Source organism: Panthera onca, chromosome A1, assembly GCF_046562875.1.
Source record: "Panthera onca isolate mPanOnc1 chromosome A1, mPanOnc1 haplotype 2, whole genome shotgun sequence".
NCBI classification, from domain to species: Eukaryota; Metazoa; Chordata; class Mammalia; order Carnivora; family Felidae; genus Panthera; species Panthera onca.
In genome coordinates, this window is record NC_138339.1 from 211,187,037 (window position 1) to 211,214,839 (window position 27,803).

At 39.2% G+C, this 27,803-nt stretch overlaps 1 protein-coding gene and 1 long non-coding RNA gene across 3 annotated transcripts in view; one reads left to right on the plus strand and one right to left on the minus strand.

The window, feature by feature from the left end:
• Positions 1-13,833, plus strand: part of CNMD (chondromodulin) — a 33,262-nt gene extending 19,429 nt beyond the window's left edge. The window contains exons 6-7 of one of the 2 annotated variants that reach the window (XM_060637054.3): positions 9,314-9,480; positions 13,287-13,833. In XM_060637054.3, the coding sequence (XP_060493037.1) occupies positions 9,314-9,480; positions 13,287-13,499 (380 nt within the window). In that variant the 3' untranslated portion in view covers positions 13,500-13,833. Of the gene's footprint in view, positions 1-9,313; positions 9,481-13,283 lie in introns of both variants that reach the window. The other variant, XM_060637053.3, reaches the window with a different exon arrangement.
• LOC144612918 (uncharacterized) lies at positions 1,807-27,102 on the minus strand. Its single transcript, XR_013550113.2, has 2 exons — positions 16,199-27,102; positions 1,807-3,279 (listed from the first exon to the last, which is right to left on the minus strand). It is a non-coding gene; the product is annotated as an uncharacterized LOC144612918 (long non-coding RNA).
• Between the last annotated feature and the right edge of the window lie 701 nt (positions 27,103-27,803).

A 27,803-nucleotide genomic window follows, 5' to 3' on the forward strand; every position in this document is an offset into this window, starting at 1 on the left:
CTTTTGCCCTCCCTGTTCTTGCTCCAGGGGGTGCTGGCAACTCACAATTCTGTGGCCGTTTGCCGAGGTCTAGCTTTCGATTGCTCACCTCCATCCACGCGGAATGGGCTTCTTGCTTCCCACCCCCAGGAACTACTCCTCCAATACCTGTCACCTTGCCGCGTCGGAGCCTCAGCCGATGCTCCCATGTAGAGCTCTCTCTAATCACTTCCCGTTAGTGAGGACGAGCCTCTTACCCAGTGAGTTCGTTCATTTGTTCCACAAACATTTTTTGAAGGCTTATTACGTGCCATTTACTTGTGCCGGGTAATTGGGATGCACTGAATAGAAGTTTACATTGTAGCAAGCGAACACGCCCTGTTAGGGAAACCTAACACAGCAGGGCAAAGAGGGCAGGGGTGGCCATGCGAAGGCGGTGCTGGTCTGGCTGACTGAGCGCTTTCACCCTTTGGGAAAGAGCATGTACCCTACCTCTGCGATGGAGCTTGGCCCCTCACAGCCCACAGGCAGGACCACCTCTTCAGTATTCAATCATCACCAGACCCATCCCAGAATTACATGTTATGCACAACACCAGAAAAGTGGAAATGCCCCCAGCTATGAAAAGGTTTAAGTAATTGTTGGTACAGCCACGGGGCGGATTATACACATTAAAGATGAAGGATTTTTTGTTTTTCAGTCTTTCATAAATGTCACATTTAACAATAAAATCAAGAAAGTAAACCGCCTCTGAGGATGTCGGTCCCAACCACCTAATTCTAAAAAAAGCTCCCCAGGGGCGCCTGGGTGGCTCAGCCGGTTAAGCGTCCGACTTGGGCTCAGGTCATGATGTCACAGTCCGTGAGTTCGAGCCCCGCGTCAGGCTCTGTGCTGACAGCTCAGGGCCCGGAGCCTGCTTCGGATTCTGTGTCTCCCTCTCTCTCTGACCCTCCCCTGCTCATGTTCTCTGTCTCAAAAATAAACAAAAACACGAAAAAAACAAAAACAAACTCCCCAACTCCAGCAACCTCTGTCTTGGATCTTTAAGCTGGCAGGTCACAGAGCTGTATTATCAAGAGACAATGGTGGCTGGGCAAGGTCACAGGGAAGGGTGAGGGTCGCTGAGCTCTGGCTTTGTGCCAGCCATTGTGCTACAGCTTTCTATTTTGTCCTCAGTTACTTTTTGCCAACAACTGTCCTAGTAACTACAAATAGTCCCATTTTATACATGAAGAAACCAAGGTTCACAGAAATTAAACAGCTTGCCTGAGGTCATTCAGTTAGTTAAAAGAAGTGGTATTGAGATTTGAATCCAGGTCTCCCTGATGCCTCTCCAACCATGAACTCAGAAACCCAGAAGCTGTCTATGGAAGTTCTCCATGGCTCTAAAGCACATCTAAGTTCTCAGAAATAATACAGCATGCTATAATCATCATTACCTAACATTTGAGTGCTTATTATATGCCAAATGCTATAGTAAAACCCTTAGGCACAACTCTATCTTCTGTCACCATTCGGTGAATTAGATACATTATCCCCCTTTTACAGATGAAGAAAGACTCCGAGAGACACCAAAGCCCACATTGGGTGGTTACTTTCCATGTCTGTTATTCAGCAACCATGGGACCCGTGTGGCTGTGTGATCAACTAGAGCACTGGGCTGGGAGCCAGAGAAGGTCACGTTTGGCTCCTGTCTCTGCCACCCATTCTGTGATCTTGGCCAAGTCACTTGGTCTTTCTGAGCCTCGATGCCCTCACATATAAAAGTTACTGCCTTTTCTATCCCACCCATAGGATTTTTAAAAGAATCAACTAAGACAACAAATCTCCTAAAAATCGTAAAGCTTTATACATATATAGTCAACCTGTTAAGAACACAGAGGGCTGGAGTGCCTGGCTGGCTCAGCTGGTAAAGCATGTGAATCTAGATATCTGCTTGGGGAGTTCCAGCCCCATGCCAGGCGTGGAGCTTACTTAAAAACAAACAAACAGCGAGGAGTCACGATGGTGGAACAGCATGGAAGTTTTTTTTTGCGTCTCACGTCCATGAAATACAGCCAAATCAACACAAATCAACCAAATCCTGATTTGAGGATCACACAACAATCTGCACAACCTGAACCACGGAATTCAGCAGGTACGCGGCGCAGAAAGGTAAAGTGAGGGAGAGAGAAGCTGAGGAGGGCAGGGAGCTGTTTTTTCTTGTGGAGAGACGATGGAGATGGGGGGGGGGAAGTATGGGAAAAGTACATCCCCCCCCCCCCCAAAAGCAGCTGGAGAGAAAGTGGAAAAGTGGAAACAGCTGCAGGGACCGAACAAAACAGGCAGAAAGGAGAAAGGAGAACGGCGAGGGTTTAAATTCCATTAAGACTCTATAAAGAGGGGGAGCACAGAGTCTGAAACTCCACAGCTCGTTACCTGGAGAAGCTCTGGTGGGAAGGGCGAATCCCCAGGAGCAGAGTGAAGTCCAGGGGTTCTCAGGCCACGGGCAGAGGCGGCTTCCCTGCTGGGTGGACATTTGGTAGAATCTGTAGCCACCCCAGCAGACCCCGGAGAACAACCACATTCGCTGCTTCTGGAACAGGACGTTAAGGGTGAAGCCTGGTGCCAGATGCATGTTGTGATTTTCCACATCCCTGAAACGCTGCTACACGATGGCGTGAACCTTTTCTGGGGTGGGCTGGCACCCAGCCAGTCTCTGGGTATCGGCAGCAGCAGGGTCCCACAAACGTTCCTGGGTGCGGGCAGCGCCTGGCCATTGCTCAGTGAGACCCTCCCCCAGAGGATCTGAACGGGTCAAAGTCATAGTCCCTCAGAAGTGAGGGGTTGGGAAACACAGCTGCATCCGAGAGGGAGCCACACCCTAGGAGGGACGTGCCGCCTTTAACCTGATGGCTTGGTCACGAACAATGTAAAAGCGGGGAGTGGACAGAAGCTGGAGACAAAGGACGGGTGTGCGACAGCTGACCGGAGAGAATGGAGTTTGGATAGTAGAGACTGGTCAACTGGGTGACGCCATTTTCGCCCTTCCCGCGCATGCGCATACGGACCAGCGAGCGCAGCAACAATCCACCCCAGTAAACTAAACAGCGCCATCTAGTGGAGAATAGAGCCATTACACTAAGCCCTGCCCAACTGAGCAAACTTCGCTCTTCAGGAGCACCTCAAGTTTCTCAGCCTGCTTAGTTTGCAGACTATAAAGCGCTTCAGAGTTTGACTTCTAGGGGAGAACGATGTAATTTCAATTCTATTTCAGTCTGTTTGCTGGTCCATCTATCACTTTTTTTTTCTTTTCTTTTTCTTGAATACAGAAAGAGAAAAAATTTATTTTCATTTTCAATTTTTATTAAAATTATTTTTCTACTATATTTTTACTTTTTTGTAAATTTTTCAAATTCTATTTTACTTCCATCATTTCATTTTATTCTACTTCATTGTATTTTTTCAAATTTTCAAATATTTTTCTCCCCCTAATCTATCAAGCTCCTTTCAACACCCAGACTAAAACACATCTAGGATCTAGCATCATTTATTTGACTTTTGTGTGTATGTGTGTTGTTTTTAATTTTTTAATTTTAATTTTTTTACTTTAATTCCTTTTCTTCCTTCAAAATGACGAAACAAAGGAAATCACCCCAAAGAAAGAGCAGGAAGAAACGACAGGCAGGAACTTAATCAACACAGATATAAGCAAGATGTCTGAACCAGAATTTAGAATCACAATAAGAATACTTCTGGGGTCGAAAATAGATTAGAATCCCTTTCTGCAGAGATAAAAGAAGTAAAAGCTAGTCAAGATGAAATAAAAAATGCTATAACTGAGCTGCAATCTCGAATGGATGCCACGGTGGCCACGGTGGCAAAGATGGATGAGGCAGAGCAGCCAATCAGCGATATAGAGGACAAACTACTGGAGAATAATGAAGCAGAAAAAAAGAGCAGACAAAGCAAAAGAGCACGGTTTAAGAATTAGGGAAATCAGTGACTGATTAAAAAGGAACAGCATCAGAATCATAAGGGTCCCAGAAGATGAAGACAGAGAAAAAGGGGTGGAAGGTTTATGTCAACAAATCATAGCAGAAAACTTTCCTAACCTGGGGAAAGACACAGACATCAAAATACAGGAAGCACAGAGGACTCCCATTAGATTCAACAAAAACCGACCATCAACAAGGCATATCACAGTCAAATTCACAAAATACTCAGGCAAGGAAAGACTCATGAAAGCAGCAAGAGAAAAAAAAGTACATAACCTACAAGGGAAGACAGATCAGGTTCAGAGCAGACCTATCCACAGAAACGTGGCAGGCCAGAAAGGAGTGGCAGGATATATTCAATGTGCTGAATCAGAAAAATATTCAGCCAAGAATTCTTTATCCAGCAAGGCTGTCATTCTAAATAAAAGGTGACATAAAAGTTTCCCAAACAACAATTAAAGGAGTTCGTGACCACTAAACAAGCCCTCCAATAAATTTTAAGGGGGACTCTCTGAAGGGAGAAAAGACAAGAAAAAAAAGACCAAAAGCAACAAGACTAGAAAGGACCAGAGAACACCACCAGAACCTCCAACTTACAAGCAACATAATTGCAATAAATTGATATCTCTCAGTACTCACTCTAAATGGCAATGGACTAAATGCTCCAATCAAAAGACATGGGGTAACTGAATGAATAAGAAAACATGATCCATAAATATGCTGTTTACAAGAGACCCACTTCAGACCTAAAGACACCTTCAGATTGAAAGTAAGGGGATGGAGAACCATCTATAGTGCTAACGGTAGACAAAAGAAAGCCAGAGTAGCCATACTTATATCAATCTAGACTTTAAAATAAAGACTGTAACAAGAGATGAAGAAGGGCTTTATATCATAATTAAGGTGTCTATCCACCAAGAAGGCCTAACAATTGCAAACATTTACGTTCCAAATGTGGCAGCACCCAAATACATATAAATCAATTAATCATAAACATAAAGAAACTCATTGATAATAATACCATAATAGTAGGGGACTTCAACACCCCACTTACAGCAATGGACAGATCATCTAAAGAGAAAATCAACCAAGAAACAATGGCTTTGAATGACACACTGGACCAGATGGACTTAACAGATATATTCAGAACATTTCATCCTAAAGCAGCAGAATACACATTCTTCTCCAGTGCACATGGAAAGTTCTCCAGAATAGATCACATACTGGGACACAAATCAGCCCTCAACAAGTACAAAAAGAACGAGTTCATACCGTGCATATTTTCAGACCACAATGCTATGAAACTCGAAATCAACCACAAGAAAAAATTTGGAAAGGTAATAAATACTTGGAGACTAAAGACCATCCTACTAAATAATGAATGGGCCAACCAAGAAGTTAAAAGGAAATTAAAAAGTACATGGAAGCCAATGAAAATGATAACACCACAGCCCAAAACCTCTGGGTTGCAGCAAAGGCAGTCATAAGAAGGAAGTATATAGCAATCCAGGCCTTCCAAAAGAAGGAAGAAAGGTCTCAGATACACGACCTAACCTTACACTTTAAAAAGCTGGAAAAAGAACAGCAAATAAAACCCCAAACGAGCAGAAGACAGGAAATAATAAAGATCAGAGCAGAAATCAATGCTATTGAAACCAAAAAACCCCCAGCAGAACAGATCAATGAAACCAGAAGCTGGTTCTTTGAAATAATTAACCAAACTGATAAACCCCTAGCCAGTTTTATCAAAAAGTAAAGGACCCAAATAAATAAAATCAAGAATGAAAGAGGAGATCACAACCAACACAGCAAAAAATACAAACAATAATAAGAGAATATTAAAATCAATTATACGCCAATAAAATGGGCAATCTGAAAGAAATGGACAAATTCCTAGAAACATATACACTACCAAGGCTGAAACAGGAAGAAATAGAAAATTTGAACAGACCCATAACCAGTAAAGAAATTGAATTAGTAATCAAAAATCTCCCAAAAAACAAGAGTCCGGGGCCAGATGGCTTTCCAGGGGAATTCTACCAAACATTTAAAGAAGAGTTAACACCTATTCTCTTGAAGCTATTTCAAAAAATAGAAATGGATAGAAAACTTCCCAACTCTTTCTATGAAGTCAGCATTACCTTGATTCCAAAACCAGACAAAGACCCCACTAAAAAGGAGAACTATAAACCAATTTTCCTGATGAACATGGATGCAAAAATCCTCAACAAGATATTATTAGCCAACTAGATCTAACAATACATTAAAAAAATATTCACCACGACCAAGTGGTATTTATACCTGGGATGCAGGGCTGATTCAATATCCACAAAGCAATCAATGTGATTCATCACATCAGTAAAAGATAGGACAAGAAGCACACGATCTTCTCAACAGATGCAGAGAAAGCATTTGACAAAATACAGCATCCTTTCTTGATAAAATCCTCAAGAAAGGGATAGAAGGATCATATCTCAAGATCATAAAAGCCATATATGAAAGACCCAATGCTTATATCATCCTCAATGGGAAAAACTGAGAGCTTTCCCCTTAAGGTCAGAAACAAGACAGGGATGTCCACTCTCGCCTCTATTATTCAACATAGTTTGCAAGTCTTAGCCTCAGGAATCAGACAACACAAAGAAATAAAAGGCATCCAAATCGGCCAGGAGTTCAAATTTTCACTCTTCGCAGATGACATGATACTCTATATGGAAAACCCAAAAGACTCCACCAAAAACTGCTAGAACTGATCCATGTCAGCAAAGTCGCAGGATATAAAATCAATGCACAGAAATCAGTTGCATTCCCATATGCCAATAATGAAGCAACAGAAAGGGAAATCAAGGAATCAATCCCATTTACAATTGTACCAAAAACCATAAAATAGCTAGGAATAAATGTAACCAAAGAGGTGAAAAATCTATACACAGAAAACTACAGAAAGCTTATGAAAGAAAACTGAAGAAAACACACACACACACACACACACACACACACACACACACACACACACACACGGAAAAATATTCCATGCTCCTGGATAGGAAGAATATCGTTTAGATGTCAATACTAACCAAGCAGTCTACATATTCAACGCAATCCCTATCAAAATAACACCAGCATTCTTCACAGAGCTAGAACAAACAATCCTAAAATGTGTATGGAACCAGAAAAGACCCCGAATAGCCAAAGCAGTCTTGAAAAAGAAAACCAAAGCTGGAGGCATCACAATCCCGGACTTTAAGGTGTATTACAAAGTTGTAATCATCAAGACAGTATGGTACTGGTGTAAAAACAGACACTCAGATCAATGGAACAGAATAGAGAACCCAGAAATAGACCCACAAACGTATGGCCAACTCATCTTTGACAAAGCAGGAAAGAATATCCAATGGAATAAAGACAATCTCTTCAGCAAGTGGTGTGGGAAAACTGGACAGCGACATGCAGAAAAATGAACCTGGACCACTTTCTTACACCATATACAAAAATAAACTCAAAATGGATGAAAGACCTCAATGTAAGACAGGAAGCCATCAAAATCCCCGAGAAGAAAGCAGGCAAAAACCTCTTTGACCTTGGCCGCAGCAACTTCTTACTCAACACGTCTCCGGAGGCAAGGGCAAAAATGAACTATGGGACCTCATCAAAATAAAAGCTTCTGCACAGCAAAGGAAACAATCAGCAAAACTAAAAGGCAACTGATGGAATGGGAGAAGATATTTGCAAATGACGTATCAGACAAAGGGTTAGTATCCAAAATCTATAAAGAACTTATCAAACTCAACACCCAGAAAACAAATAATCCAGCGAAGAAATGGGCAAAAACATGAATAGACACTTCTCCAAGGAAAACATCCAGATGGCCAACACATTAAAAAATGCTCACCATCACTCATCACCAGGGAAATACAAATCAAAACCACAATGAGATGCCACCTCATACCTGTCAGAATGGCTAACATTAACAACTCAGACAACAACAGATGTTGGCGGGGATGCAGAGAATGTGGATCTCTTTTGCACTGCTGGTGGGAATGCAAACTTGTGCAGCTACTCTGGAAAACAGAATGCAGGTTCCTCAAAAAATTAAAAATAGAACTACCCTGTGACCCAGCAATTGCACTACTAGGTATTTATCCAAGGGATACAGGTATACTGTTTCAAAGGGGCATATGCACCTCAATGTTTATAGCAGCACTATCAACAATAGCCAAAGTATGGAAAGAGCCCAAATGTCCATTGATGGATGAATGGATGGATAAAGATGTGGTGTGTGTGTGTGTATGTGTGTGTTTATATACATACACACAATGGAGTATTACTCGGCAATCAAAAAGAATGAAATCTTGCCATTTGCAGCTATGTGGATGGAACTAGAGGGTATTATGCTAAGCAAAATTAGAGAAAGACAAATACCATATGACTTCACTCAAATGAGGACTTTAAGATACAAAAGATGAACATAAAGGAAGGGAAGAAAAAATAATATAAAAACAGGGAGGGGGACAAAACATGAGACTCTTAAATATGGAGAACAAACAGGGTTACTGGAGTGGTTTTGGGGGGGGGGGGGTTAATGGGTAAGGGGCATTAAGGAATCTACTCCTGAAATCACTGTTGTACTATATGCTAACTTGGATGCAAGTTTAAAAAACAAACTAAATAAAAATAAATAAACAAAAGACAAAAAATGCACAGGGCTGAAAGTTAACAGAATACCTGTTCACCAGTGGTTTCAATAGATACAGGTTGACTTTTTTTCATACAATCAAAAGTGTGGAGGGAGGTTTCTGGCATTATCAGCTACTCAGCTATATCACAAGGCTCTTTCTATCTTACCATTTTGCTACCCATCGCATACTGGTTTATCATCCTTGTGCCTATCCCTTCTGGTCACAAATTGGCTCTCATAACCCACATATATGTATGCTCAAGAAAAGAAGACAAGACAGAGAAAGCTGTACCAGTCCTCTTTTACCAAGAAAGCAAAAGCTTTCCCAGAAACTGCGCCAATACATTCTGCTTACGTCTCACTGGCCCAAAATGTTTCATCTGGTCTCTCTTACTTTCTCAGCGCCTATAGTAGAGGTAAGTGAAGAAGGATTGAGAATGGATTTTCGTCAGCTACCTTAGAATACCTGTCTCAGGACTGTGAAACCAAATTCTGGTTATCTGTTTGTTTACTAACCCAAGACTCTGAAATATGCTTTATTATTTAAAAAATCATCAATACAAATTTCCACATTTAGTCCAATGTTTTTGATATCCATTTATGCTTCTACCCTGATACAGTACTTCCTTAATTATCCAAATAAATGGATTAACTTAGTTTTGTTTTTTGTTTTTTGCAGAAATCCAGAGAGAAAGAAGAGAGTTGGTAAGAAAAATTGTTACAACTACCACAAGGAGACCACCTAGTGCACCACGGGGCAACCCAGGCCCTAGAGAACCAAATAATGAAACCAGACCCAGTGTTCAAGAGGATTCAGAACCCTTCAATCCAGACAACCCTTACCATGTACGTACTGATGTTTTCGTGACATGCTCAGACAAATCCGTTGAACATAACATTGAAGTGGCAGTATGTCTACTTGAACTTTCAAATAAATGAGGGTAAGATTACACTGAAGCATGGTCTCTGTAGTGTGAGATCCAGATTGTTTGTAACCGTTACTCAAAGTTGTTTTCTGTGCTCTCCTTTTTTTGAGTCACAGGCAAATCCATAAAGACAAATTCGTATCAGGAATTTGATTATTCAAAAAATGTTTCTAAGAATGTGCCCTAGAGACAACATCCAGAAAGAAACTATTCTCTTTCCCCCTTCTTATCCACTTTATTCATCCATTCAACAGACATTTTTGAGAAATTGCTCTTTTCCAAGCCCTGTGCACACAGCCAGGAGATAACTTCTACCCTCGGGAGCTCTCAGTCCAGAAGGGAGACAGACTCATACACAGATAAAACACCTTAGACTGAAACACTGGGAATTGGTGTTTATAAGGATGAAACTAACGTCCTAAAAATTTCCAATCTTCAATAAAATATTATTTACCATTACTATACTCTGAAGGGAGTAAAAGTAGAGTAGTAAATTTTTGTAACTAATTTTTTAATTGAAAAAATACATGCATATATATATTTCTTTAAGTATAAAGGATATACAATGAAATGTGTTTCTCTTCCACCTCAGACACCTTCCCCAGAGCAATGTATTAACAATAGCTATTTGCCCAATTTCTTTGTATAAGAAAGTGTACCACACACTTTTAACACAAAAGAGCATACAATACTTCTGTACCTTGCTTTCTTTCCAGTTACAACACAGTATTTTGGAGACTGGTCTGTATCTTCTACATACATCTACATCATTCATTTTATTACTTTTTATTATTTTTTAGAAGTTTTTATTTATTTTGAGAGAGAGAGAATGAGCAGGAGAGGGGCTGAGAGAGAGGGAGACAGAGGATCCCAAGTGGGGCCCAACATGGGACTTGATCTTACCAATCATGAGATCATGACCTGAGCCAAAATCAAGAGTCAGACACTTAACCAACTGAGCCACCCATGTGCCCCAAATTCTTTTAATTTGGAAAAAAAAAATTTAGAGCAAGCAGGGAAAGGGGAAGAGGGAGGGAGGGAGGGAGGGAGGGAGGGGGAAAGAGAGAGAGAGAGAGAGAGAGAGAGAGAGAGAGAGAGAGAGAGAGAATGAATCTTAAGCAAGCTCCACACTCAATGCAGAGCCCAGTGAGAGGCTCGATCCCATGACCCCAGGATCATGACCTGAGCTGGAATCAAGAGTTGGGTTATTCAGCCGAGCCAACCAGGCACCCCTTGCCTCATTCATTTAAATGGCTGCATCACAGTCCATTGTGTGGATGGATAGATGCACAGAAATCTAACTAGTTCTACTTTGATGGACACGTAAATTATTTCCCTATCTTTTGTTCTTATACTCTTAATAGTATACAACCTTGTACATGTCCTATAGGCTTATGGGAAGGAGTAAATGAGGTAATGCAGGTGAAGTTCTTAGCACAGTGCTTGGCACAGTAGGCATGAACTTGCTCAACGTTAATTACTAGTCTTATTATGCCTCTTGTACACATGTGGGAATGTATTTTTAGCATAAATACTGATGTATGGGTTGACTGGGTCAAAGGAGATGAGAATTTTACTTTAATGGGAGGATGCCAAATTGTTTCCCAAGGAATTATGACAGCTACGTATCTTCACGTGGTAAAGAGAGGGACTAATTTATTTTCAAACTTTAAAAAAATCTTCACCAGTCTCTTGGCTGTAAAAATGTATCTTCTCATTGTTTTAGCTCGCCTGTCTTTAATTATGTGTAAGGTTGAGCATCTTTTCATAGACAGGCAATTAATTTGCATATTTTTCCTATCTAGCCTATTCAGTCTTTATTTTCTAGTCTATCATTTTAGATTAATAAATTTTAGAATGATTTAGAGCAAAATGTATTTTTTAAATAACCCACGGCCTATTGGAAAATTCAGGACACCATAGTACTTCATTCCCTGAAGCTCAAATAATTAGAAAGAAATAAAATCTGAATAGGCCAACAGAAAATTTAATATAGTTTATTCCCCAGGTAGCTGGGCTAGCTAAATCTGGTTCAGGCGATGAGGGCATCAGCCCCATCACAGAAGGGCAGGATATGACTGTCTGCCTTGCCTCCAGACTTGAGTGATCCAAATTCCTTGAAAACTCCAATTGTATCAGTTTTTTCCTTTTATCTCATGCTCAGGTTTAAGCAGAAACATCTCCCCATGACCTCAATCCTTCACAAGTTTCTTTAAGGAAATATCCTTGGAGAGGAAGTATCTTTGAGAGATCCTCCCAGCTTTTAAATTCTAACACACCTTTGTTCAACTATTAGATGAGGAAATGCCACAACCAACAGGCTTTTGACTCCCCCTGCCCTGGAAGAGTCAGCTACAATCAATTAATTAGGTGGTTTTCTTTTTGCAGTCCCTGATGAACCCAGTTCAAGAAATAAGAGAAACAAATGAGAAGAGCCTGAATAATTAAAAAAAAAAAAAAAAAAAAAAAAGGTTTAAGAGAGTAAGACAAATATTTTGGTGACAAAATTTGAACATAGGGTATATCAAATGGTGTTAAGGAATTGTTAATTTTGTTAGGTACGGTAATGGCAGTGTAGCTGTGTAGGGAAAATATTGTTTTGGAGGTGCATTCTAATGTATTTATGGGTGAAATGTCATAATACCTTCAATTCTAAGGTCACTTCCAAATTTAAAATACTTCGGAAAAGAAAAAGCCAAGCAAATCTGACAAAAGGTTAACAGCTATGAAAACTAGATGATGTTTTTGGTACACAGTTTTCTCCACTTTCCAGTATGTTTGCTATACTGTAAAATAGTAAAAAGTACCCCCCCTTCCCCCCAAAAAAATTCAAGACTTTTTTGTATACCAGAAGAGGTGATAGGCTTGCTAGGTTCACTCAGCTCAAGCCTAACCTGTGTTTGGTGCTGCATCTGCCCAAGTTCAGTGGAGACTTCAACTGAATCAAGAATATACATTAAGGGCTTTTTGGCAATGTAATTCAATACTATATTACACAATCTGTACCCCTAGAAATCCATGAAAAGGAAAACCAGATACATAAATTTGGCAGAAGGCAAGTTGCTTCTAGTTCTGTGAGCTCTTCAGCAGTGAAAATGGGAACTCTGCAGGTGATTTTTACTCCATCCATGATTTTATGTAATTATAATAATGGCACATAGAAATTAGAAAGTCAAGTTTAAGGTCTTGAATTTTTCCATATTTTATGGTGCCTTTTCCTGAGTGTTACAGACCCCTTATGTGGAAATGAAGCCAGAATCTAAAGACGTCAGCGTTTTCAGCTAGTGCAGTTAGAACAGCAATCTGTTGGCTTAGCAATGAGTTTCAAAAGATGCTCCAAGAGTGTGGAGGCCATCAGTACAAAATGGCACTAGTGTTCCACTAAAATTAGCAGTGGCAGAAACGCCACTCTTGAATCATGCTTTCCTTTTTATTAGTCTATTTAAAATGAGGCACTACTGAGTTACGGTTCATTAAAGGTATGGAGAAACTTCATGACATTAAAAAAAAAAAAAAATCAAAACCACCTTCCTGCCAGTGACAGATGGAGGTTGAGTTTTTGGAACGAATTCTGAATTATCAGGTTAGAAGACTGAAAAACTTATTATGGAAAGTGATACTTATTTCTTGTACCAGTGAAATATTCAGGATCTTATTTTAAAATAATGTGCATGCTATAGAATTCTCGTTATGAAGAAAACACAATTACCTTTTATTTCACAGCAGCAGGAAGGGGAAGGCATGACATTCGACCCTAGACTGGATCACGAAGGAATCTGCTGCATAGAATGTAGGCGGAGCTACACTCATTGCCAGAAGATCTGTGAGCCCCTGGGGGGCTACTATCCGTGGCCCTACAACTATCAAGGTTGCCGCTCCGCCTGCAGAGTTGTCATGCCATGCAGCTGGTGGGTGGCCCGCATCCTGGGCATGGTGTGAAATCACTCCATACAGCAGGTGCTGAAACATGAGAACTAACTCAAGAGACCACCAGAGTGTGAGGCATCTTGATGCTGAAGGGACCACAAAGTATTTTATATTCAATTTGAATGATGTTATTCGAGACACTTTTAACAGAATCTCTCAATTGCTTCATAGAAAAACTTTATCCAGAATGTGCAAATGTACTGAAAGGGTAAAGTAAAAAATGCCGTAACAATTCTTTTATTACTTGTTTTTTATTTGCTTTGCATTCCCTATAAAGTCTGCTTATAAGACTAACTTCCCAAGCTACTTTGAAATAAACATGAAAAATCATTTACAATGTCAAAGATCTCAATTGTACACTTGTTCCTTTTAATCAAGTTGCTAAAATAATTAAGTTTTGGTTGTTATTTATGCAGAATTCCTCCCTTGTTTTTTTTAATTTATTATTTAGATAGAGAGCAAGCAAGTGTGAGCAGGCAGTGGGGAGAGAGCAAGAGTGAGAATGAATCTCAAGGAGGCTCCACACTCAGCATGGAGCCCCACACGGGCCTTGACCCCATGACCCTGATCCTGGGATCATCACCTGAGCCAAAATCAGGAGTCAGACACTCATCCGATCGAGCCACCCAGGTGCCCTTCCTCCACTGTTCTTAACGTTTACTGTTCTTCCCAGTCTTGCAACTGTGCCCCAAAGTTCCCACATAAAAACACAAACAAAAAAGTAAGACAGGACTTATAATGTAATTTACCTGAGAGCAAACATTATAAAGTTGAAAGTGGCAGCTCACAGAAAATGTGTTATTTATAGTTTGTGCTGCTATGTGATTAATAGGTGGGTGCCCTATGTTAGGAGTCACCTCATACGAAAGAGCATTAGGATAAAGAAGGAAAATGAAGTCAAAGATAAATCAGACTTGTGGGGAAGGACTTTCACTGACATTCTGAAAAGCAGGTCTTCATACCCTTTTCAATCTGTTTTCAGTAAGTGGTCACTGCGCATGAAGCAGCAGAGTGATTTCTATCTTTGTAGTACAAATCAGGCTGTTGATGTAGTCCAATTACCAATAAGCTACTCTCATAGTAATAGGACTCACAGTACTGCTTGGCAGATCTGGCTGAGAGGAATGGCTTATTTATTTAAAATGACATAAAGTCTCTCAGGATCAAGGACTGTCTTTACAAACTGAAATACTAGATCAGAAAAATGAACAGGTATCTCATATTTTTGACATTTGAGTTCTGAATCCCAGTTTGAAAAATAGACAGCTTTCTTAAGGAAAATAAAAGTTTTCCAAAACAATATAAGGATTCAGAGATGACAAAAACGTCCTCATACCATGATCTCACCACAGTCCCATATTCTAAATAAACCTTATTACTGTACATCTGATGTTGGCCAGTTCAAGTTGGTAAAGGTTTACAGTCTCTTAAACCTAGTTATCAGATGAATGCTCTTATACCTGCATCTAATGGAATATACAGCAAGTTAGGTCTCTGCAGGAGAAAGATACGAAGTAAAGACATGCGCTCAACTGTAGGTAATGGTCAAACAGTTCTCAGGCAGCAGCTACTTCTGGCACAGATAGGAATTTTACATGTTTAGTCTTTCAAGTGGTTGTTACCCTATTAACTAAGTAAATATGTGTCAATGGTTCTTCTGCCTACCATCTCCAACCTCACTGTCCAGCAACCTGTACTTGGTTCTACAACTAAATTAAAAAAGGAAAAAAACAAAAACAGAAAAACAAAAAGACTCTGTGATCCCAGCCCGGAAGAGCTTGTGGTCTTATGAGAGACAGATAATCAGGACTCCATACACGAAAGGCCTTGACAAAGATTGGGAGAACTGGGCTTCTCGGAGGAAGAAAACACCTTTGTGAGGTCTTCAAGGATGAGCAGGAATTAGCGAGGTAAAGAAGACAGAGGAAGGGCATTCTTCTGGGCAGAGGGAGGAGTTCAGTAAAGTCAGAGGTGTGAAGATGCATGAGACAATCAGAAGAACTGAGCATTCAGGTTGACGCAGAACATATTAAGATGGATGTGTAGACAGAAGACTGCTTATATTACATGTTACCTTGGAATTTATTGCGTGGATAAGGAATAGGAAACCAATGAAAGGCTGCGGGCAAGAAGGGAGCTGGTTAAGTTTCCATTTTTAGACAGATCAACCTTGGTACCTTTCCTTGAGAGAACTGAGCAAGTGACAAACTCTGTGAGGAGAAAGGCATGTCACAGGGAAGGCAGGCTGTCTCTTGAAAAGGTGCTCCCTTTCCAAAGTACCATAATTAAATGAAAATATAAGAAGTAAATAAACTACTTCATAATTGATAATGGAGTTATATTATGTTATGAAAAGTCACTAAATACCCACAGAAGTCAACTTAATAGGGGGGAAATAGTGATGTTTTAAGGGCAGGGCAGAGATTCAAGGCTGGATTAAGAGTAGACATGACAGACTCAAATTATGTTCAAGGAAGAAAACTAAAGGTCTACTCTACCCTGAAAGAGAAGAATCAAGTGTACAAAGGAAGAACATTTAGTCAAAGAAGACCCTGCAGAATATAAACTTCTCACACATTGGTACTAATTCCCAGATTACCTTTAACCAGGCCAGTCTAAAAGGTGGAAATGCAGTCCAGTTTACTATGATGCATCTTGACTCCCTGTGTACACTGTGTGTGTGTATATATATTTTACTATTTTATACGTACTTATCTAATTCTCAGCCATGCTGTAAACCAATCCTATGGACATCACAGGTTAATTTTCAAGGTCCTCATCTGACTGAGACTGGAAGGGCTATTATAGCCTTAGATGTGATAGTTGCTGCTGCATAAGCACAAAGAAAATGAAGACATGGCCATGCTGGATTCCAGTAGGTTCTTTTTATGTTACATTAACGTATCAAACTAAAATATGCCAACATACGGCTACTGCCATTTTAAAAACCTGTTAACCTCATCTTTATACCTCCCCCTTCCACCCCCACCCCCTCAAATAATTGACACTAGAAAAGTAAATACATTCAGAATAATCACTTAACCCACTCAAAACAGTTTATTTCTTACACCAGATTTTATTGCACTCTGAAATACAAGCTACATTCTTACAAAATAGAAATTCCTCGTGTGTGGGGGACAAATTTTTCTGCATAAGCTAAATAATGCTGATTTGTTTGATGAACATTTATTTTATAGAAAGGGTCACAATCTTTTTTAGAGTTAACTGACTTATTGAGGGGTAAGAGGGAGTTGACAAAAATCTACATGCACCGATCGTCCTAGTGGCATATCTCGAACATGAAGGTGTAAACTTGAGTCAATGATGCAAACGTCAGCAAAAACATGTTACAGGCACAGTGAGTTCTGGTGTTTATAAAAGGAAGGTGAACTCCTTTTAAAGGGCTTTTGTACATATATGCATGCTTATCTACCATATGCATATACAGGTTTCACTTTGAAAAAGCCCATGAGAGTATGTAGAATCAAATTTACAAACAGATTAAGTTAGTGTTGCCTGACTTTCAACAATAAAAGGACTTACTAACAGATTTTATTTAAACTGTTTACATTCAAAATAATCAATTCACATATAGTTTTTAGGTATTTACCCTGTAAAGGTAAGTACATCTATATATACATTTATTGCATGTATAACCTATACCTAGCGAGTAGTTGATATTAGGCTCATTGAACCTTTTCCGTGTCTTAATAGTTTTAAAATAAAAAATATATAGGAGTCAGTCATCATTAGGGTATATGTTATCATCAGATAGATAATGGGACCGGAAATAGTATAAGTTATAACTAAGTCCTTACATTAAAATACCAAATTATTAAAAAAACATTTAAGTTCCTTGTATAGGCTTAGTAATAACGCCACAGTTGTTCTGTGTCATAGTCCTGTTGTCTCTGTGCCTACTCCTTTACAAAAATTCTCTTCCCATCAAATTCCGGCAACTAGAATGCTAGAAAGTTCAACCTCTTTTTTTTCTCATCTATAGACAGGCTACAAAAATTTTAGTAGCAATGCTTGAAAGAAATAACCCCTAAATACTTTTTTAAAGCTAGTATTGGATTTGCAAATTTACTTGCAATTACTTAAAAAAACAAACAAACATGATATTGGTGGCTTCCTGTCCTTCAGACTTCCAAGGTGTGGATTATTTCCTTGCAAAAAATTCTCTTCCCAACTGTTATATTCCATTAACCGAGACTATTATACACTTTATGTAATGAATTAGCTTTATACTGACATAGCCAAAGACTTGGAATAAACTAGTCAAGCATGAACTTTTAGCAGAACATAATGCTTTTAAAAGCAAGTGGTTTCTTTTCAATTAAAACCATATTCCTGCCTGTTAGTTACGGGGTTAACTATACAACTACACAGTAAAAAAGATCTCCACAGGCTATAATACCCTAACACACATTCTACTCAACCTACTCAGCCAGCCCAGTAATTTTTAATATTCACTTAGCACCTATGCATAATCAGACAGGCAGCATCTGAGAACATTCCAGTTGCTAAAGAAGAAATAGTGCTTCATTATACACTAGTACTATGCCAGGGCTCTCCATGAATACTGAGCATTCTAATATTCTCTGTTTCAGTTTTAGTACTATCTCAGCAGTGATAAGCTAGCATCTTGTCCAAATTATCTAAATTTGTTTCAGTTTGAAACACATTTTCTTTCATCATGTGCAATAACACACAGTTACATAGATTCCATTAGTTTACCATAATGACCCTAAGGTTCTAATGACAGAGGAACAAAAATAATCACTGAGCTTCTCTCCTGTGCCTTTACATCCATGTAAGAGGGAAAAAATTCTTCAAAGGAACAACCCAAGTAGCTTTTTATTCTTTTCTGAAACTTATAGGAAATAAGGCATTAGAGATTAGTGTTAACATCACTTCTTTAGTTTCTCCTTTACCCCTTGAAATCGGTGTTTTTTTGAAGACAGTGCCCCAGGTCACACACTTCAGAATCACCAGGTCATTAAAAACACAGATTTTCCCAGCCCTATTCCAAACCTACTGATCCAAAATCTCAGGAGGGTAGCCGAGAAAGCCTACATATGAAAAAACAAGCCTCCCAGGTGAGACTTATTCAACATTAAGTTTGAGAACCACTACCCAATATATTATACAGAATATCTGACTAATGCTCTAATTTTTAGTTGCCTGATATTTGGGGTCAGTACATGTTAGGGGAAATAAAGTTTTAGGTGAGTTAGAATCTGATTCTTTCACCAACTATGTATGGGAGTTTATGTTCAAGAAAGGTTATGAAGAAAACAGTATTATGAGTGTACTCTAGAAAAAATGCACCTGTAAAACCAAAAATTTGGACTAGATAGCATTTAAGATTCATTCTAGCTCTAAAATCCTGATTTTATTTTTGTTTTGTCTCCTCATATTGACAGGGGAGTAAAATGCAAATACATGTTTAAGGGAGTAATAGGTACCAAAGCTATTTCTAGTCTTGGCAGATGGGCCATAAAAACATGCCCTGCTGATATGATTTTTACAATTCCATTAAACATAAAACCCCATATCACTTATTCTTAAGTCCCTGTTCACAACCAGTCATTCTATTTAATTCAATTTTGACTCCGTATCTCTTCTGCTATAAACTGTACTTATATTCCAGACAAGAAATAGCTTTGCTAAACAAAGACTACACTAAAATGTGATACTGCTGTAATTTACTGTGTGAGGAGGAAAGGGCAGACATAAGGCGAGAACTGAGACTGAGGGCTTCCCATTTACCCATGAAGTCCTGTACCAGAAATGAAATTCATTCACCTCAATACTTTCAGGTATTCAGAGTAAAACTCCACAACAATCCGTATTAGATTTATAAAGTAAATTTGACTTGACTGTATATATATTTGATAAAAATTAGAAAATTTTCAAAAAGACTGACAACTGATAGAATTTTGAGTGAGGACAACAGGGTTTTATATTCAGCTACAACAAGCTCTAGCCTGGCAACCATGATCTCATCTGTATTCCCTGAAGGCCCTACATGATCCAGACTCCCCCACCCTCCCCTCCCACCAGTAATCTCAACCCCTCCCACATCAGGGCTTCACATTCACCATTCCTTCTGTGGGGAGCACTCTTTCTCAAGTATCTGCACCATTCCCTTCTTTGCTTCCTTCAAGTCTGTATTCAAATGTCACCTGCTGTCTAAGGTCTTACTTGATCTTCTATCTCAAATCTGTCCTCTTTAAACATTTAGTTTTCTTCCTTAGCACTAACATCATTTAACATACACTTTGATTATTTCTCTCATGAGCTAATATCTATAAAGGCAGGCAGTTTTGGGTTGCTCACCAGTGTATTCCTAGTGTTTAAAACAGTGTCTGGCACATACTTAGCACTCAATAAATGAATGAATGGGTGTATCATGAATTACGTATTTTTCACTCACCTATACTTTTCTAATATCTATATTAAAGTGAAAACTCAAAAAAAAAAAGTACATAGCTTTTGGCAGAAAGACTCAAGGATGTTCACACTGTTAAAAAAATAAAGTATGCAACCCTCACCAAAGAGGACCATGGGGTATTCAAAATCTCAAAACTTCTTGGAGGTTTTTAAAAAAAGGTACTAGTAAGTAGTTCAAATTTTTGCACCCAAAGATTGGTATGATTATTATTTTTAGAAATTGGTAAGCTTATAAACGAAAATGCTGGACTCACCCACTCTTGGTTTCCAAACCTTTCCATATGCCCAAACCAATTCCATTCCTGGCTTTTTAAATCTCTGGCCTCTTTCACTCTCCCCAAGTTCCCTGGGCTCAAGAATTCTTCTGGAAGAATCACTATGCTAGTTAGAAAGTAAACTTCAGTCCCTTCTTTATGAAAACACACACATTTTGGTTTTAAAACAATTAGGACAAAAGAAAGAAATCTGAAAATTAAATAACAGAACAAAAAAACACTTGGATATCAAAATGGTTTTGATTACTTATATAACTGCTATTCCCTCTAGTAATGTAGATAAATTAAGAACAAATCAGATTTAGCTCTCAAGGCTATGGGTTAGAAACCTGCTTAAAAATTACTATTCTATCTCTACTGATGAATAAATGAACAATTTCAGGGGCACAAAAGAAAAAACAAAGTAAACTTTAAAAAAACTAGTTTGGGAAAAGTAACCCAACTCTTCCAATACTTGAACATCTATGTGAAAGGCACAGAGCTCTGCATAAAAAATCCAAAGCTAAGTAATCAACACTGTAACTGAGAAGGACCCACAAGGTAAAAAAGAGAACTGCAGCTAACCCTACACCCAGTGAAACTGTAAGAGGTGTCATAAGAGGCCTGAACAAGGCACTTCCACATCACAGCTGGAGTGGCAAGGAATTCCTGTAGAGGACATGGAACGGAGAGGTTAAGAGTCCCAATATTCTCAATGGGCTCACTTAAAGAATACACGGAAGCAAATAAGGACATTCTATGCAGCAGTAAGCCCACAAGCAAATGCAACCATCATCAAACAAATTCTGTGGGCCTATTCCCTACGTACCAGGTACTGCAGATACAAAGTTGGAAGCTACCACCCACATCCCCTAACCCAAGCAACTGTCACATGGGGGATGAAATGGGTCATTTGTAGCCACTTGATAAAGAAAGAACAGAGCTGATTCAAACATATTTGTGAGACAGTCGAATGGAGTAAGACTGAGGCCTATATAAAGAAGCCAAATAAACCCATGCATGATTACTGCAGCCAATTCCAAACTGTTTTTTAGAGAAAAATTCTAGTCTTCCTTTAAGTGCTGAATTCATCTGGGTAGACTTTAATTCTGTTCATTAATGGACTGAACCAGGATCTTCCTCTTCTAGTTAAAAGGACCAGGATGGAATGGTAAACTATGTCCACTCCAAATTTAGTTAATTTAGTAAGCCAGCTCCCTTGCACCCTAAACAAGGAACACCACTAAAATCCCTGACTTTCAGCTCCAACGAATGGAGGCCCCTAAACAAACAAACAAACCCACAACTCCTGGTCTCTGCCATTATTGTAAAAAGCCAGGACACTGGAAGAAAGACTGTTGCAGACTTACGGGCTCCAGGCACCTTCAACTCTCTAACCATCCTTTCCAGTGCCCTGCCAATCCATAATGTCAGAACTGCAAGGAACGACAGACGTTTTTCCCAATCCTTCCCTCTAATCGGCTCAGACAAACCACTCTCCAGATTGGGAACGAATGCCTCTCTATCCTAATGGACACTGAAGTTATACTCAGTGCTCAACCCCACCGTTATTAAACAGCACCTGCTGTAGAGTATTAAAACAATTAAAATAGTATGGGTCTCCAATAAAACTCAACAGGTTCCTAGCTCTAAACCTGTTCCCTTTTGGTCAGGCCAAGAGATATCCACCCTTTTCCCTGTAGCTCTTTCATCCCTATTGACTGGACTGATATTTCTTGGAAAAATATGTTGGAATTTCTTTCTCCTGAAAGGGGAAAATAATTCTAGAACTTGAAAACAGCAACCAAAATAGCCAAATAAGTGAACTGAATGATCTTCGGTATGTTTTATTTGTTCTGTCTCTGATGGCACTAGAGCTAATTACAAGGACATTGATCATTTGTCTCTATTGAACCAGCTACCACTCTTCTTATGGGCAGAACCTTGAACTGTTATTGGCAGAATCCACAGTGTACCTCCTATTAAGATACAACAAGATCTCTCAAAGCCTCTCCCTAGAATTAATCAATACCCTACAAATGAGGAGGCCCTTCTGGGCATTAAGCCCACAATGGAAGACTATAAGGCCTAAGACCTCCATATCCCCTGTACCAGTCCCTGCAACAGCCCTAACTTTACCAGATAAAAAGAAACAAACAAACAAAATGAAAAACAAAACAGCTACAGACCTCCCAAGTCATAAACAGCATTGTCATCTTTCATGGCTCCGTTGTTCCCAATCTCCATACTTTGTTGGCCTCTATCCCTACTGAAAGCAAATTTTTCACCATGGTTGCTCTATATATATAGAGTGTCTTTCTTAGTATTCCAGTGGATAAGGCAAGACACTATCTCTTTGCCTTCACTTGAAGGACAATACACCTGGACTGGACTGCCCCGAAGTGCTACTGTAAATCCTTCATACTTTCCACAAATCTTAAAAGCGGATCTAGATCATATAAAATTTCCTAGAAGTTCTATTCTATTACAATATGGAGATGACTTGCTTCCCTGCTCCTTTTTCAACCCTCTTCACAAGAAGACAGCATCCACCTATTAAAACTTTTAGCCTTACAGGGACATAAAGCCTCCAAGGAAAAATTGCAGTTCGTTCAAACTCAGTTTGCTATTTAGAGCACCTAATTTTGGAACAAGGTTTATGTTTCAATCTAAACAGGCATCATGGCATCCTGAACTTTTCAAAAAGGACATCTACGCATCAATTAACAAGGTTCTCTTTGGCTGCCTCATTATTAAAATTCTATTCCAAGCTTCTCATTTTTTGAGAGAAAGCACACACATGTGAGCAGGGGAAGAGTAGACAAGAAGGGAAAGAGAAACCTTACGTTGGTTCCACACCCAGCCTAGAGCCCAACGCAAGGCACGATCTCATGACTGGGAGATCATGACCTGAGCTGAAATCAAGAGTTGGACGCGCAACCAATGGAGCCACCCACGTGCCCCCTCAAACTCTTCTCCTATGGCCCAATCTCTGTATGCTTACTAAAAATCAACAAACCTGAAACCCTGTTATTTACTAAGATCAAGACAACTTAGTCTTTAAAGTCTTAAATGAAAATCGAATAAATCCCCCTGGTCTTGAACATCTCAATTATCAACTTCCCATTTTCCTTTGGGTGTAATGAAAAAGAGAAGAATGCCCTTGGGGTACTCACTCCCAAACCTGGGAACCATCATTGGCCCATAGGGTATTATAGCCAACATCTAGACCCTGTGGCACAAGAGCACTCCCCACCCTCTGCCTCAGAGCCATTCCTGCCACTGTTCTTTGAGACAAGGTGCCTGAAGAAATAACCATGGGAATCCCTTCTAACTTATACCTTATTCAGTAGAAACCTTTCTAAACTCTCATCATATTCAACTCCTGTCAGTTATTTGCCTCACCTCCTATGAAATCCTCTTGCAGTACTGCCCCTTACCCATGGTTTCACTTCCAGTAGAACTGAAGTTGATTTAAAGAGACAAGATACTATCCAAAGCCAAGTCTTCTACTCCAATGAAACTGGGCTCTTCTGAAAGAAGATTTCCAATAGAACCTACATGAATAAAAGTGCAAAGGAAGCACCACAGCATAACACGTTACAATAATGCAGGGCATATGATAAATAAAGCCTGGTATAGTGTACAGAGCGAAGAATCCAAGTGCTTGCAAAAACAAAAAGAAATGATCTGCCTGCATTCTGGTAACATAATCAGAAAGCATGGGTGATACTCATCTTGTTTATGGGAAAGTTCCACCAATGCTTCATCTCCAAAGTGAAAAAATATTCAAGAGTAAGGGTTGAAATTTAAAGTCCTATTAGTAATAGACAATGCACTTAACCATCCTGAGTCTGTTTGCTATGTACAAGAAATGTTGGGGTTGTAGTCTTATAACCTCACTGCTTCAGCCTCTTGACCAGGGCATCATTAGGTTTGTCAAGGTGACATACATGTGCCTTGTATTTGATCACATTCAATCGGCAATTGATACAGACACTAATCTGGACAAAATGCAGTGCTGGAAGTCATTCGCTACTACTGATGTAATAACATTCATCAAAGCTGCAATGAATGAATTAAAACGAGAATCTGTACATGACTGCTGGAAGAACTTAGAGAGTGAAGACATGAATGATTTTAAAGGCTTCCCAGGGACTGATGGAGAAGAAATTCTTCACACAGCAAGATAAGTTAGTGGATATGGACTGGCCAAGCTTTTGATGAGTAAATTGAAGAATATACTGAAGAACACCTAAAGTGTTAACAACAAGTGAGGAACTGAAAGAACTTGAGTCATTTACAAAGGAAGAAGATGAAAAAGAAACAGAAAATAAAGCAGAACCAGCAAAGTGGACATTAGCAAAATTTGCGAAAGTGTTTTGAACCGCACAGACATTAAGGGGCAAAATTGTGGAATATGATCCTCAAATGGAACACAGGATTAAAGTCACCTATATAATCCCTGAAGGATTACAACCTCTGCAGCAACACTCTGTTAAAAAGAAAGAGACAACAAATTCCAATTATCATGTTTTCCCAAAGTTTTAGGGAAAAAAAACCTTCAACATTCAAGGATCCCCAATTATTGACACTGTCATGGGCTTAATGATCCAGGATCACCTGAAGCAGAAGATTATCCCTCTGGATTTGTCAGAAAGTCTGCCACAAGGTCAACAGTGCCTAACACTGTCACAATACCTACATCACTCACTTCATCTCATCACATAGGCATCATATCGTCTCGTCTCACATCATCACAAGAAGTAGTACAGTATACAGTACAGATATTGTGAAAGAGAAAAAACAATCACGTAACATTTATTACGGTATAGCATTGTAAGTATTATTATTGCCATTAGCTTTATACATTTTCAACTTTATCACAGGTATGTATACATAGAAAAAACATAGTATAGATAGGCTTCAGTACTATCTGCTGTTTCAGGCAACCACTGGTGGTCCTGGAAAGTATCCCATGTGGATAAGGGATGGGGGGGCGGGCAGGAAGCAACTACTATATAAATCTTTCTCACTGTAACAACCTTAATACTGCTAACTCTTCTCCCCTCTACTGATAAACTTCTCATGACTACTTACTATGAATGGACTCCCTCCATGATGACTTATAGCAAAATCCTTTAGATAACGCTGACTTCCAGGGTTTACTGATGGTTCTAATTTAAAAGTGAAAATGGTAAATACTGTGCCGGCTATGTATTTCCAACTTTCCTTGAAGTTACTGAGGTGGCACTTTTACCTTTGGCTACCTGAGCCCAATAGGCTAAACTGTATGGTCTTACTCAGGCCTGCATTTTAGCTGTGGAAAAACTGCAAATATAAGTAGACCTCGTTTTACTGCACTTCACAGATTACTAGAGGGTTTATGGCAAGCCGGCATCCAGTAGTAAGTCTACAGGTTCCAGTATTTTTCCAACAGCATTTGTTCATTTTGTGTCTCTGTGTCACATTTTGGAAATTCCCACAATATTTCAAACTTTTACATTACTACTGTACTTGTTACGATGATGTGTGACCAGTTACCTTTAATATTACTAGTATAGTTTTGGGGTGCCACAGACCACACCCAAGTAAGACAGCAAACTTAACTGCTAACTGCATATTCTGACTGCTCCACTGGCCACTCCCCCAAACTCTTTTTCTTCAGGCCTCCCTATTCCCTGAGATACAACAACATTGAAATTAGACCAATGGTCTCTAAATGTTCAGGTGAAAGAAAGAGTCACATATCTTACTTTAAATAAAAAGCTAGAAATTATTAAGCCTAGTAAGAAAGGCATGTTAAAAGCCAAGACAGGCTGACAGTTAGACCTGTGCAAGTCAACCAAGTTGTGAATACAAATGAAAAGTTCTTGAAGGAAATTAAAAGTGCTATTCCAGTGAACACGTAAATGATGAGAAAGTAAAACAGCCTTACTAATGATGTAAAAAGAATTTCAGTGATCTGGATAGATGATCAAACCTGCCACAACATTCCCTTAAGCTAAAGCCTAATCCAGATCAAGACCCTAACTCTCTTGAATTCTATGAATGCTGAGGGTGAAGAAACTGAAGAAAAGTTCAGAGGCCGGTTCAGGAGATTTAAGGAAACAAGCCATCCTCACCACTTAAAAGTGCAAGTTGAAGCAGCAAGTACTGATGTAAAAGTTGGATCAAGTTATCCAGAAGATCCAGCTAAGATAATTAATGAAGGTGGCTACACCAAGCGAAGCACTTTTTTTTCCCTTAATTTTAAGTAGCCTGCTCAATGTGGGGAACTCATGACCCTCAGACCAGGAGTCATATACTCTATTGACTGAGCCAGCCAGGTGCCCCACAAAGCATTTTCAATGTACATTTCATCCTTGAACAACACAGATTTGAACTGTGTGGGTCCACTTATACTCACATTTTTTTTTTTTCAATAAATATAGAGGAAAGTTTAGGGGGGGAGGGGATTTGCAACAATTTGAAAAAAATGTCCAAACTGCACAGCCTAGAGATACTGAAAAGATTAAGAAAAAGGTCTATCATGAATGCATAAACTATAGAATGCATAAACTATACATAGTTACTAATTTATCATTTACTATCATAAAATATACACAAATTATAAAAAGTTAAAATTTATTGAAATGTACGTAGCATATGCTAAACAGCATGCTACTAAGCAATGAATGGATCAACCAAGAAAGCAAAGATGAAATAAAACACATGAAGACAGGGGTGCCTGGGTGACTCAGTCTGCTGGGTGCCCAGCTCTTGATTTCAGCTCAGGTCGTCATCTCATGGTTTATAAGTTCAAGCCCCGCAACGGGCTCTGTGTTGACAAGCATGCAGCCTGCTTGGGATATCCATCCATCCTCCCTCCCTCCCTCTCTCTCTGTCTCTCTCTCCCTCCCTCCCTCCCCTCTATCCCACCCTCCCTTGCTCCCCCTGCTCATACTCTATCTCAAAAATAAACAAATATTTTAAAAAATACATGAAGACAAATGAAAATAAAAACACAAATTCAAAATATCTAGGACATAAGGAAAGCAGTTCTAAAGGAAAAGTTTTAACAATACAGGTCTCCCTCAAGAAAAAAAAAATCTCAATCTAACCTCACACCTAAAGGAACTAGAAAAAGAATAAGCAAAGCCCAAAGTTAATAGAAGGAAATAAATAATAAAGATCAAAGCAGATACAAATGAAATAGAGATAGAAAAAAAGAACCGAAAAGATCAATAAAACCAAGAGCTGGTTCTTTGAGAAGATAAACAAAATTAATAACCCTTTAGCCTGACTCCTCAAGAAAAAGAGAGAGGATACAAATAATAAAAAACGAAACAGGAAAAGTAACATTCAACACCACAGGAACACAAAAGATTATAAAATATTATTAAAAGTTATATGCCAACAAACTGGACAACCTAGAAGAAATGGGATAAATTCTTAAAAACATTAAATCTTCCAACACTTAAGAAGAAACAAAAACTGAACAGACCAATCACTAGTAACAAAACTGAACTGGTAATCAAAAACTCCCAACAAATAAAAGTCCAGGACCAAAAGGATTCACAGGTGAATTCTAACAAATATTTAAAGAAGAGTTAATACCTAC